This window comes from Strongylocentrotus purpuratus, unplaced genomic scaffold (genome assembly GCF_000002235.5).
Source record: "Strongylocentrotus purpuratus isolate Spur 01 unplaced genomic scaffold, Spur_5.0 spur5_scaffold_9, whole genome shotgun sequence".
NCBI lineage: Eukaryota > Metazoa > Echinodermata > Echinoidea > Camarodonta > Strongylocentrotidae > Strongylocentrotus > Strongylocentrotus purpuratus.
Window position 1 is genome coordinate 10,133,123 of NW_022145615.1, and position 14,234 is coordinate 10,147,356.

General features: G+C 35.2%; 1 protein-coding gene across 1 annotated transcript in view; it reads left to right on the plus strand.

Moving 5' to 3' along the window:
* The window catches only part of LOC581778 (probable phospholipid-transporting ATPase IM), a 51,526-nt gene that overhangs the window by 13,283 nt on the left and 24,009 nt on the right, over positions 1 to 14,234 (plus strand). The window contains exons 4-7 of the mRNA XM_030976806.1: positions 7,820 to 7,933; positions 9,749 to 9,847; positions 12,979 to 13,040; positions 13,862 to 14,005. Coding sequence (XP_030832666.1) covers positions 7,820 to 7,933; positions 9,749 to 9,847; positions 12,979 to 13,040; positions 13,862 to 14,005 — 419 coding nt within the window. The remainder of the gene's footprint in view (positions 1 to 7,819; positions 7,934 to 9,748; positions 9,848 to 12,978; positions 13,041 to 13,861; positions 14,006 to 14,234) is intronic.

Genomic DNA, 14,234 nt, shown 5'->3' on the forward strand with positions numbered 1-14,234 from the left:
GTAGTTTACGTCTAATCTTGTTTCCACTCAGAGTGTACAGTAATCACGTAGAGTACATGGGGGGGGGGGAGGGGGTGTTTCACAAAGACTAAGATAGACTTTAGGTTGGATTTAACTATGGCAGGCCATGTCCCTTGTGATACCAATGCCAGTAAATGGTGAGAGCAAACAGTGGCATGAACGGCCTGCCATAGATAAGGCCAACTTTAAGTTGATCTTAAATAGTCTTTGTGAAACACCCCCTGGTCATGCAATGAAATTGTAGAAGCTGGAAGCAATTGGAAAAGGTTGATTATGTACATGTACATGTACCTGAACTTTTTACTGTGAGGTTTTGGTATGCTTCAAATGAGGAATTAATAATTTTGATGAAAATCATTTGCACTATTTAATAGATACACATAATGAGTATATGGGCCAAGTACCACATTACAAACTTTAATCTGTGACATACAAAATGTACACATGTACATGTATGTACCTTTAGTCAAAACTATTCATCACATTTTTTATATGATGTATGTATGACAGCATTTGAAGAGCAATTTTCAGGGGACATTTCCTCTAAATCCTTCCAAAATGACAGCATATGAAAGCTTCTGAATTATTTTTCATCTTTACCAGAACACAACCTTCTCTTTAATCTGTGTTATGATTTTGCAAAATATTCATCCTTGGCATGTTCATCCAATGAATTTTTAATTTTTTTAATCAGAAAAAATATTGTAACAGTAATCTAACCATAATATCATTTTGCTGAACAATGTAACATTTTCCTTTTTTCCTCATTTCCATTTGTGGTAAAAAATGAGGACAAAAATGAGTGTACAAAAATGAGTTTGCCCTTTTATCACCACAATTAATTTTCCAGTGGAAAAGGATATCCTGTCTTTTGTTTTTCCTTGGATACGAACTTTCATGGTTAGGACACACAAAAACATGTTAATCTATGTTTCTGGGTACTTTGGGCGATGAAAGGATTAGATGTAATGCATGGCATGCCCAGTCTGCAACAGACAGATGATCAGATCATAATACTGGAAAGCCTTGTCCTCATGTGATGTGGTAAACCGCCTCATTAAAAAGCAAAAAAAAAAGAAGAAGAAAAAATTAAAAACAGAAAACAGAGAAACAATAGAAAGCAGCCTCAACTACATGTGTTTTAAAATTAAATGACATCAGCAGCATTTACATTGCAAAAAAAATGATGTCAGTTTTTCTCACATTCCTGATTGTGTATACATGTATCTCTTCTATTCCTTTTTTCAAATTTGAATTTGATAATTCTGATATTTTACATTAATCTGTACAAATACACTGTAAATGTTGATTTCTTCATGTAGCATGCAAAGCAAATCGTAGAGTTACCATAACTGGTAACTCTAGACAGTCAATCAGAGCTTGTTATATTGCCTTGTTCCTTTTAGTTTACGTTTAAATATTGCATGATTTCTGCTTTCTGTTCATTCATGCGTTTTAGTCTGATGAGTGAAAGACAAAAAAGCTTAAAGGGGAAGTCCACCCTGAAATTAAGTTAGTTTTAATAGGAGTAGAAAAATGAGAGAAACAAGTCAGTGAAAGTTTGAGCAAATTCCGATTAAAAATAAGGAAGTTAGGATTTTTGAAGTTGTGATCAATCAAACACAAATTGGCAACTCTATGACGTATCATGCGAGCTCAACTTCCATTTGCTCAGTACTAAAAAAATCTAAAATTTTCATTTTCCCTCAAGAAAAATTTCAACCATACATGCACCCTAAATATAATAATTGCAAATATGTTTCTATACTCCCCCTGCAAGGAACAAATACATGTACATGTATATATTCCGTCATCAATAACGAAGAAAACATGATTTTATGGAATATTATGCACAAAGCAAATGAAGGAGAGCTCGTATAATAAGTCACAGAGTTGCCAATTTGTATTTGATTGATCACAACTTCAATAATTCATAACTTTCTTATTTTCATTCAGAATTTGCTCAAACTTTCACTCACCTGATTTTCTTATTATTCTGCCTCTATCGAAACAAACTTATTTTGGGGGTGGACTTTCCCTTTAAGTATGGCTCTTTTCAATGCGATTCTCTGATAATTATGTTTTGGAAAAATTCAAAATTTTCTTAATCTTTCACATGTAAAACCTGCAATTTTGAGTTTTCTTCTGACTGTTAATAGTCAAATCAACTTGATATCAAACTGAACTTCCTCATTTCTTCATTTTTTCTCAAAGAGATGTACATGTACATGTACATCTACCAGTAACTTTTCACAACCAAAAAAAAAGAAAATGAATAAGACTGTTTTTCTAAATCATTGACCGGTTTTCAACTTGAGAAATTTACCGTAATGGTTTTACACCCATCTACAAAGGTAATAATTATTCAAAGAGTGGTTATTTAAAGTTCCTGTCCATAGAGTTTGCCACATTACACCAGGATTAATGATGATGATATAATTGATGATGATGCCTTGTAAGGGCATCCACCAGATTTATTTTCTTTTTAGAATGCTGTTCATTGAACATGCAAGTCTCAAACTTTTTAATGTTGAGATTTATTTTAAAATCACATTGCTTATTTGCTATTGTATAAGTGTTGGGGAAAATGGTCATAATTTAGTATTTTTTTCTCCATTAATGTCTTCAATTTGATTGAAATAAAAATTTTGGAGAAAGAAAACATATACATTCTTTATAGTCCAGTGTATCAAAAGACATGTACATGTACACTGTACATGCATGTAGACCTACAGGAGAAACAAATTAATGGATGAAAAATGTTATGAAAATGAAGCTTGAAGGACTTCAACTGCTTTCTGTGACTCTCATATGTATTCCCTAGATTACAGATGGGTAATTAATGTTAACCAAAATACTGAATTCTCAAAAGGCCTGTTTTCATCAGCTCCAGTTTGCCAAATAACCCACTGTTTTCAGACTCGGGGTATTATCCCGAAGCTCGAAATGGGGTCTTCACCAGACAGATACGCTCATCACAAATTAGCTTGGACGCGCGCAAAGTAGCCCGCTATTTGGGAAATAGCGGGATACAAATTTATTTTGGAAACAAGACCAAGATTTCACTGGATATTTTCTTGACCAAATATCTTGCTAATTGCAACTGCGGGCTGATGAAGACGCAAATTAGTTGGATAATTTGTGATCGGGATAGTTGAAATAGCAGGTTATTTGGCAAACTTGAGCTGATGAGGACAGGCCTATAGTGAAAGTGAATTTGTCATTTAGCCATAAAAAGAAACTGAAAGATGATATTAATGCTTGAGTAAAACAAAAATACCCGGTAGGTGTGGTAGAAAATTGACTCAATGACTATAACTCAATGACTATGATTTTGTTTTTAATGACTGAGTGAAACGGCGTTCATTTCCATTTTCAAGTGCATATTTCTTCAATTCCCCTTCCGAGTTCCATTCATGAGTTTCAAACAATTACATTCATGTGTAGTTTCCCCTTATTTTAAACCATGTATTGCTTCTCACTTGATAATTTGACCTTTGGTGAAGTGGAATAAGTACCTATTTTTCTTCATCCCACCCACTTACTTTTTGGATGTGCACACTTCTTGATTTACAATTTTTCTTCTCATTGCCTGTACGCACTTGAGGAAATCTTCATGAAATGTGTCTGAAGAAACGTTTAATGAAACTATACATTTCTATCAAACTACATGTATAGGCCTAACCTTACCCATTTCGTAGCTTCATTTTAAAACACTCACCATCAAATTATGAATGAAAAGTGCAATGCCCTCACACTTTTCTTAGGGTTTCAAACAAGCGAAAACCATAAATTGAACATTCAACTGTTGAGTGGGGTTGGCCCGAGGGTGAAGCTGAACAGCCGAGTTTTATCTATTAAATGTGTTCAACAATGCTGCGGGACAATGCAAGCCAAACCCATATTTTCTCATTTCTCATATTTACCAAACGATAAGATTATTAAAGCAAGCTGCCATGAATAAAAGGAGCGAGCTAGCTACATTCAAGGCTAAGCTGTTTCATGGCAACATCGCTTCTCCAAATTCTTGTATTTTTAGTCCTTACAAAAAAGAAAGGAAGTGGGGAGAGAAGTTGAAAAGAAAAAATGGCCCAGGGTGAAAAAATGCAGTCCATGAGTTTCTTAGAGATTTGTAGCCCTGAAATGTTTTAATGGAAACATATTGGCCCTACATGTAAACCAATGTAACCAGTTTGAATGCCATTTCATATTAAACTCTGCTACTGTATTCTTCTCTCTCACACTCGTTTTGCCAATTAGCGGTTCATCCACAAACAGCACGTCACGTTGAACTCCCTCCCGACAGACGTCAGTGCCGTCAATATAGATGACCCGGGTTTAAATTTAGCTTTTTCAATAAATCAATCGGGAGAAATCATGTGTATTGCCTCTCGGATAGAAGTCTTCATGGATGAATTCTAAGGCTATTATTGGAAAACAATTGGTTTCCATGGTTATACCGATGTGTTAGCCGATAGTATTGAAAAGCTCTTCAAATTAGGGGGTTTTATAAACAGAAAATTGAATGTAATGCTCAAGTATTACAATTCTTTATTCTTTCAATTTGTAAGTGACGCACATTGGCTTATATATCGTGGCATCTGCGGACATTGCACTTTTCATGGGACAATGGAATCATTTTGCATTACGCCATGGTGTTGAGTGATTACAGCATGCGAGACGAAAATTGATTTCTGCTCATATACATCTATGACCCAATCAAATTTGGAACCTTTTACTAGCCACAATATGCCCATGACAAGACCATTGTTGGGTCTGGTTAGTTGGCCTAATTGTAGATGTACTTTCATTCAGAACTTTGTAAAATGCAATCTCCAGAGCTGCCAACCATTTCTTTTTTCCCGGGCTTATTCTGTTTTTTCCTCCAAATTACGGTAGTACGTATTTTCGTCATAATTTTTTTTTTTAATTTTTTTTTAACATACCGCACATCAAACAACTGCCCTAAAATGTTGGTTCAATCACAAATTCAATAGAAAACTAAGGTTAAAACATGCTTGAAAACATACTTGAAGAAAAAAAAGAAAAAATATTCTCAAAGAGAATAAAACGCTGATAATGCCAAAATAACAACAACAAAATACCTACTTGTTATTAGGTAACTAATATGGAAAAAAACAGCATGAGGAATGGAAATTTCTGCATTGGAAGTGTGTTGCGCGTGGTTGTAAGTTTAGTTTTAATGAATTCCTTTTTTTTTGCCATCATGGTTCCTTTTTTGGTCGCACAAGGTTGGCAGGTCTTGAACATGGAAGGCTTGACAATGAGAGGAATGTTTCACACAGACATGTCACACCATGCATGTACCGGTAGGTGTGAAAGGTGGGGGCTGAAGCCAACTCTGAAGCAATGGCTACATCTGTTCCAAATTTTTTTTTATATTCCCGGTAGATTATTATGTTTACAAAATTACATTTTTAAATACAATAAAGTGGCCAAATATTTGCTTGCTGGCTTTATAGCTAACTCACAAAATTCAGGAACAGGAAAGTTGATATTTTGGCAAGTGCCCCGTCCCCTCCCCCTTCCCCAGCAAATTGTAGTTTATTATGTTTACAAAATTACATTTTTAAATACAGTAAAGTGGCCAAATATTTGCTTGCTGGCTTTATAGCTAACTCACATAATTCAGGAACAGGAAAGTTGATATTTTGGCAAGTGCCCCGTCCCCTCCCCCTTCCCCAGCGAATTGTAGTTTATTATGTTTACAAAATTACATTTTTAAATACAATAAAGTGGCTAAATATTTGCTTGCTGGCTTTATAGCTAACTCACATAATTCAGGAACAGGAAAGTTGATATTTTGGCAAGTGCCCCTCCCCTCCCCCTTCCCCGGCGAATTGTACTTGTATGCCTACATGTACATGTATATCCTATTACTAATAAATTAATAGTATGGATATGCAGGCATTCAAGAATTGTTCACATTTGATAAAGACATGCATTAATAAATATGTATGTATACATTTATATTAAACACGCAAAATTAACATTCATGAAGGTTTGTAAATTGGCTATTTTTTTTAAATGTTGAATAGCCTGCCTGTAGAAGCTGAACCAAAGGACATGGATATGTACATGTAGTACATAAACACATCATTTCTATTTAAAGCCATTGCAACATAAACAAATTATTAAAAAAAAATTCTCCACATATCCTAGAAGTACACTGCGCTTACATGTATATAGGTACTTCATATCTGAGCGCTAGACCGAAAGAAAACAAATATTTGACTCCGCCAGAAAAGCCTTTCACCGCGGAAACACCATTGAGTGCACTGTGTGTGCAACTGTGAACTGAAAGCTGAATTAACTTTGTGAAGTGCACTTTTGTATATTTGTAGTATCAATTATGTCACACTCATGTGGGAATTTATCAAAGTGGCATACAATCAAAGCTTAAGATATTTCATTAGATGCTTGATGGAAAATGATAGCGGGATTTATATCTATTCATAATTAATTGTCCAGACTCTAGAGTATCCTTCTCTTTGAGCTATTATCGATGATAGTATATCCTGCTAAATTAATAAATTTGATTTGATGTTTGATGAATAATGCCATTAGCTGCATTTACACTGTAAGCAAATCATCGTTTTTGTTAACATTCCGGTGTTTTGTCAAAAGTTGCTCTGTAAAATCCACCACGGGAGGGTGTATTTTTGTTAATGCCAGCTGAAACTTCTCTGGTTTTTTACAGTATAAATGCACCCCCTAAAAACACCAGTGAATCATTTTGGTTTTTGGTCATGTGACTGTCCTCGCTTCAGTGCTTTAACGCATGCAGGGCAGCAACAAGTGGCGCGTCCACAGAACTCACAAAAAACATAATCATTAAACACTGATGGTTTCTTTTGGGGTTTTCCAGGTTTCCAGTTTTCCGAAAATGTCTCAAAACTCTCCTCTTTGACCATGATCAACAATAGATTCTTTGATAACTTTTATGTAAAGCGCTGTGAAACAACAGTTAGTTTGTAAGAGCACTATAGAAATGACTTTATTGTATTGTATTGTATTGTATTGTAAATGGAAGTAAAAACAAAATAATGGGCTGTGTAAATGGGCCTGACTACATGTACATGTATACATGTAGTTACGCATAATTTGTTATTTAGAGTAATGGTCTAATAAAGGATATGGTAGTCATTTCTTTCTGCTGGGAAAGCTGAAATGGAAAAAGATTTATAAATATTTACTTTTGTTTATTGACTTTCGGTTCTGAATTCAATGTTTAAATATTGGATATATGATATTTGGTTTTGCTGATGTGATTGTCAAGTTTTTTTCCTCTAATACATTTTTGTCTTCAGAAGTAGGCTATATGATGTGGTGTTTTTAATGAAAATATTGAATCCTATATGTATGAACAAACAGTGTTTTGTGTTGAATACTCTCCCAGTACACACAATTTGTTAGAAAGGTATAGCACAAATTACATGTACACCTGTACACCATAATCAAAATTCAAAACAGACCTGCAAACAAAACTGAACTGAACATTAACTGTATAAAATAGAATATACATGTATTCTGTTGTAGTATACATGTGAACATGAGTGAACATTAGTTGTAAATTTTTTTTAACAAACAGCTAAGATGAACTTGAAGTGAATGTATGTTTGTAATAATGGCATTTATGAACAAAATTTTGGAACAAATTTTTGTTAAAGTTGATCATATTTGAATGAATGAATTCCTTATATATTCACCTTCAGATCGGTCGACATGCAACAGTTATTTGATCCATTTTTCCCTGTTATCTCTTTTTCTTCTTCAGAATAATTACATCAAGACGTCCAAGTACAACATTCTCACTTTCCTTCCCATCAACCTCTTGGAGCAGTTTTTGAGGATAGCCAACTTCTACTTCCTCATCCTTTTCATCCTTCAGGTATTAAAGCCCCACTGCACTACTTGTAGCTACTTGCGCCCTCTATACAACAAACAATGCCTAATCGGTGACCATTGGTTCCCCATGATCCTCTTGTTCTTATGTTAACTGAGAGCCGAGTTGATGAGATAACCACCTGTCCAGTGACCTTGCAGGGCGGTCTAATCCCTCCTGTAAACTATGGCAGATAAGCTTTAAAGTTAGCTTTTGATTGGCGTTGATCTTTTATTTTAGTGAGAGGAATGTGATGATCAGATTGGAGAAAGAGAGAGACAGACAGACAAGAAAGAGATAGTCGAGAAAGATACAGACAGTTACATGTTGGAAGACAACCAGATTGGAGAGAGAGACAGAAAGAAACGACAGACAGATGGACAGACAGACTGACAGACAGATAGTCGAGAAAGATACACTGTAGACAGATACATGTTCATGTACATGTACATGTAGGAAGACAACCAGACTGGATAGAGACAGACAGACAGAGAGACAGACAGAAAAGACAGAGATAGTCGAAAAAAGACAGAGATACACTGTAGTTGTAAAAGATACAGACATGTTCATGTAGAAAGACAACCATATTTAATAGAGAGTGTGAGAGAGAGAGATGTAGAGACAGACACAGACACAGACAGACAGGGCAGAGGTAGCCAAAAAATGTTCATGTAGAAAGACAACCATATCGGAGACAGACAGACAGACAGAGACAGAGATACGTAACATTGCCATGATCACGATCACCATGGAACTATTTTAATGGGTTGACCATGAATGCAAAATAGTGCTTGAAAATGTCAATAATATTTATTGATTCTTACCCGTGCCCATAGAAATGCATACAATAAATGTTTTTTGACGTTCAATTAATTTGCAAACAGCACACCCTTATTAGTGATTCACGGTTCACAGATCTTTGTGGGTTTGTTTGAAGAAAAATAGATTTTAATGGCTCATAAATGGCATATTTTAAAGGCTCATAAATGGCATGCTTTGTTGAGTCACTCAATGTACATTTTTTGTACCAGCAATGGTGTGACACCCAATCTTATTCTTTTTGAAATACTTTATGTAGCATTTAAATACAAATCATTATCTTGTTGCGAGGCTTTTCTATCAAATATTCCTGTAGTTGTACTTGTAAAGTGGTTAACACATACACACTTATGACAAAACCAGGGTTAGGGGAGGGAGTATATTTCTACTCCCTAACCCCCTTCCCCACATCCCCATGGATGATATTATTATTTCAAGGCTTCAAGCATAACTCAATTCAAAATTGAGTACTACCATTTGCATTCTTAATACAGAATTCTGTATATGTACAGTCATGTATTCATCATTGATAATGTAGATAATATTAAATCAAAGAGATATTCCACTTGAAATTTTTTGAATTTCTGATAATGAAATCTATGCAGATCTTAAATTAGCAAAGTGGCCAGTAGATTGTGATGTAGTAACAGTTGAAAATACCCTCTAGAATAATGGATCTTGAGATATTTTTGTCATTTTTTTGGTCAGAACATTACAGGGAGTTTTCTGGCACTACATCACAATGACAGTACAGATTCAGCCGATTTGAAATTCCCATACATTTTACAAGTACATGTGTAGCGATTAGAAATTTGTAACTAAAGCTAAAAAGTAAAAAGTAAGTTCTTTTTTGTTTGTCTGATTTGGTTCAAAGCAATCTGTTGAATTCCAAAGTGGGATTAACTTTAAAATTATTTCATTTATTGTTATATTTCTACTTGTGCAACCTTAACTATTATATAATTTTTTGTATTATTACTGAATTTAATTTTTTCTTTTCAGTTGATTGGCCCTATCTCATCTCTCAGCCCTGTCACCACTGCGCTACCTCTGGTTTGTGTGCTGGGATTGACAGCCATCAAAGATGCAGTAGACGACTTTGTAAGTACTCTTAAAGCCCCACGGCACTACTTATAGCTACAGTGTACTTGCGCCCTCTATATGTGACCCGGCACCACAAAACCAACAAAAAGTCGCAACCAGCGATTCTCCGTAATCAGCTAAAATGTCAATTTAGGTGAAAAAAATAGATTTTTGTTTTTTTGCATTTTCTGAAAGAGTGGTCTTTTCTGTACCTAGTATCAAAATTTGGAAGTCTAAAACATAGTAGAAGATGTGTTTTAAACGGTTTTTCTAGACCACTTTTTTTCGCACAGCCTTCGGTCTCTTCCAAAATTTGATCACTTTTCCCGAGCGAAATTATCGTAGTCCGGAAATGGTCGGTCGTTGCTAACGGGTCGTGCTACGCGGGCTGTGATTGGTCCGTTATAGCAATCAGTGCGGCGCGCCATTTTGTTTGTATCCGCTTTCACATCCGAGTTCCAGATTTGCGTTCGTCTTATATTCTCCGTTAACGACTTCGAGTCGCTTGAGTTGTTGCATTTTCAAACTTGTGATAAAGGATGAGAAAGAGTTGTTGCATTTTAAACTTGTGATACACGATGAGAAAGAGTTGTTGCATTTTTAAACTTGTGATAAAGGATGAGAAAGAGTTGTTGCATTTTAAACTTGTGATACAGGATGAGAAAGAGTTGTTGCATTTTCAAACTTGTGATAAAGGATGAGAAAGAGTTGTTGCATTTTCAAACTTGTGATAAAGGATGAGAAAGAGTTGTTGCATTTTTAAACTTGTGATAAAGGATGAGAAAGAGTTGTTGCATTTTAAACTTGTGATACAGGATGAGAAAGAGTTGTTGCATTTTCAAACTTGTGATAAAGGATGAGAGAGAGTTGTTGCATTTTTAAACTTGTGATACAGGATGAGAAAGAGTTGTGACATTCCCTAAATAATTTTGTTTTCATTTCTGTGCTTCCAAATTTATTCTCCCATAAGTGTTTTGAAATCAAGTTCTTATTGTAAACACACATTCACACTCTTGATATCATCATTTTGCTTACAGCTATCATAATTCTCCCCCTTCTTTTCCCTCTGTGTCTCTCTCTCTCATTCTTTCTATTTTTCGTTATTCTATGTTGGTGTCTTTACTGTGTGTCTCCTGCCTTTCTTTATTTTTATACCACTTTCTGGCTGGTATTTATGAATTGCTTCCATTAATTATCATCATGATGGCTACTGGAAATGAAAGAGCAAGTCATAGTAAAAATACTTTGAACCTCCTGTGAGAAAGAAAACAGTATGGGAATTAAGTATAAAGCAAGTTCATAATGTAATACAAATAATTGCCCAGATGTATACAAAACAAGATAGGTGACAAGCAGTGTTATGTAAGGGGGAACAAAAAGACTCCGGGTCCACCATGAATAGGCATTGTCTAGTGCAGGTGTCTCGGCACTATGTTGCAGTTCACTTAATCTGTCCAATTACAACTCTATACATTTACAACATAATAACTTTTGAAAGACTTAAGTCCACACATTGAAACCTCAGAAACATAATGAACAGACTATGTTTGACCATCAGGTCAAATTTCAGCCTAATCTGAAAATCTCTTCATAGTGGTTGCTATGGCCTTTTGATTCACCCTTCTATTGATTTCCCTGTGGTTTGCTTGCTCCGCATGCTTGAATAGCCCCAAACTTTAAAGCTCTCTTTCTCACAATTTAATACCAGTAACCTCCCTCACCAGCTCTTTTCATTCACTGAATTGAAAGGGTTAGGAAGCTTCAATTTGGACAAGTAATATACCATTTTAATGAGGAGAACTTCTTCTTTCATAATCAGATGAAATCAGGAAAATAATTTTTGCGACTTTTTGTTGGTTTTGTGGTGCCGGGTCACATATAGCAAACGATCCCTAATCGGTGCCTGTTGGTCCCCCATGGTCCCTTTTTCTTTAATTGAGAGCTGATTTGATGAGATAACCACCTGTCAGTGACCTCGCAGGGAGGTTTAATCCCCCTGGCCAAACTAGTACAGACAGGCTTTTAAAACGTCAGTGGGTTGGAGGGGGCATAAGGGGCATGTGCCCCAATTGCCAAATCTGGCAAAACATATACACACCCCAAAAAAATTACTCAATTTGTTAATGTTTGCTGCTCTGCCAAATTCCTTGTAATTTGTTTGTCTAGATTTTTCTTATTTGTCAGCATATTTTTGTAATATATTTTTTATTGTGGGCAAATAAGTATATTCCCCTATACATGTACTTTAATACCCACTTTATGTTCATTACATATGTATATAATATTGAATAGCCTTCAGTGGGATGAATGTACATGAGCTGAAGAGCGTACATGTATTTCACAAGTTTGCATGACGAGTGGAGATGAGTGGAATATATGCATATATACCCTTGTGGCCAACTAAAGAAAAGCCATTCAATTTGTTTGAAACCAAGGACCACAATTTTCACCATTCAATCTTTATGTATTTGTATTAACTTGCACATTAAACATAGATAGAGAGACACGATTTGTCCTTGCCAAAGCATTGGGCAAGGGTTGTTCTTGTATATCCATTAACTATCGGCTTTGCATGTTTAAAGATAGATCTGCGATTGCATTGTGAAAAAACTGTGTGGAATCGATCAAAAAAAAGTCAATCATGTAGCATATGAGTATTGGTGTGTACTGTAAGGTTCTGGAGTCATCAAATTGATAAGAAATTTGGCCCAGCCTTGGTATTAAAAGTAACAAGTACTGAACACAGAAAGATTTATATGGGACTACACAAACATGTGGCATAAAATTTGGGCCTCTTTTTAAAGCTGGTTACTTGTCATATTTAGAAAAAAAAAATTTCAGGGAACATTTTTTTCTCTGATGCTCCTCCACACTTGTATTATAACAATGATAACGCTCACAACTTAACTCATCCTTCTCTATAAATCCATGTTTACTTTTTAAGCATTTACACATCCCAGTCTGTGAGATATCAAAATGACATGTAGCACAGTCATCCAGGTATTTTTTTCACAAACTTTGAGATATCATTTTAAAATGAAATGGTCATTCAGGTACTTTTGTCCAAATGTCTTTGAATATAATGACTGTATTGTTCATGCTTTGATTTTCTGTTCTTTTTTTTATCCTCCACCTTCTTTTAACCCCAGAGGAGACATAAAAGTGATAACCAAGTCAATAACAGAGAATCCTTCATCCTTGTCACTGGAGAGTAAGTACATCATATTTTTATTTCTTTGTCTGATTTACGATTACCACCTAAATCCACCAGTTTATGGTTATGGGCGCCATTTTAATTTTCGAGTAAACAAACCATTGACCTCTAGAAGTCAGTGGTTTACGCATAATTAAGATAACGCCCATGCAAATATGATGTGAGTGCACAGCGCAGGCAGTGGATGTCATCAATGTTTTCAATTAAAATGGCGCCCATGTCTGCGCATTGTTGTAACCGTAAACTGGTGTATTATTGATACCCTTACCAAGTTTTATGATTGTTTAATTATGTGAAAAATTGATTTGTCCTGATTTTTTTTTCTTGGGAATGTGACATATTAAGCTTACATGTACATCTAAAAGTATTCAACAAAGGCCCTAATTCAACCTGCCAACCTTTCATTCTTGAGTTTAGTGAATAGAGCAAGCACATCAACTATTAAACAAGAGGTATCTATGAATAATTCAGCTGTTTAAGCTAATCTTGAACTCTGGTATGGGAATCGTATGTCGATAGAACAAGGCTATAAATCATTCTGGATTGTTTGTCCTGCAGTAGATTAATTGTTTGAACCAGTAAACTAAAAACAAACTTACAACACCTTGCTGTAAATCATCTTCAATAAAACCGACAAATCTCATTGCATATAGTGACCTGTGTTTAATAATAAAGCACATGGTTTCGGGCCTACTTACCTTTATTTCCTCATCGTTTATGCTCATTACTCTGCCCCTTTACATTTTCTAACATTTTCTAGCCTTCAAATGTTGACTGTTTTTTTTTTTTTTTTTACCTATTTTGGTTGTTTATGCCAGGCTGACTTCAGTAAAATGGCAGCATGTGCAAGTGGGCGACATCATTCGAATGAAAAACAATGACTTCATTGCGGCTGACATCTTGCTCTTATCATCCAGCGAGCCTCACAGTCTGGTCTACGTTGAGACAGCAGAGTTGGATGGGTAATGATGATGATGATGATGATGATGATGAAGATGATGATGATGATGATGATGATGATGATGATGATGATGATGATGATGATGATGATGATGATGATGATGATGATGATGATGATGATGATGATGATGATGATGATGATGATGATAATGATGATGATGATGATGATGATGATGATGATGATGGTAATGGTAATGGTAATGGTAATGATAGTAATAATAACTAGAAATT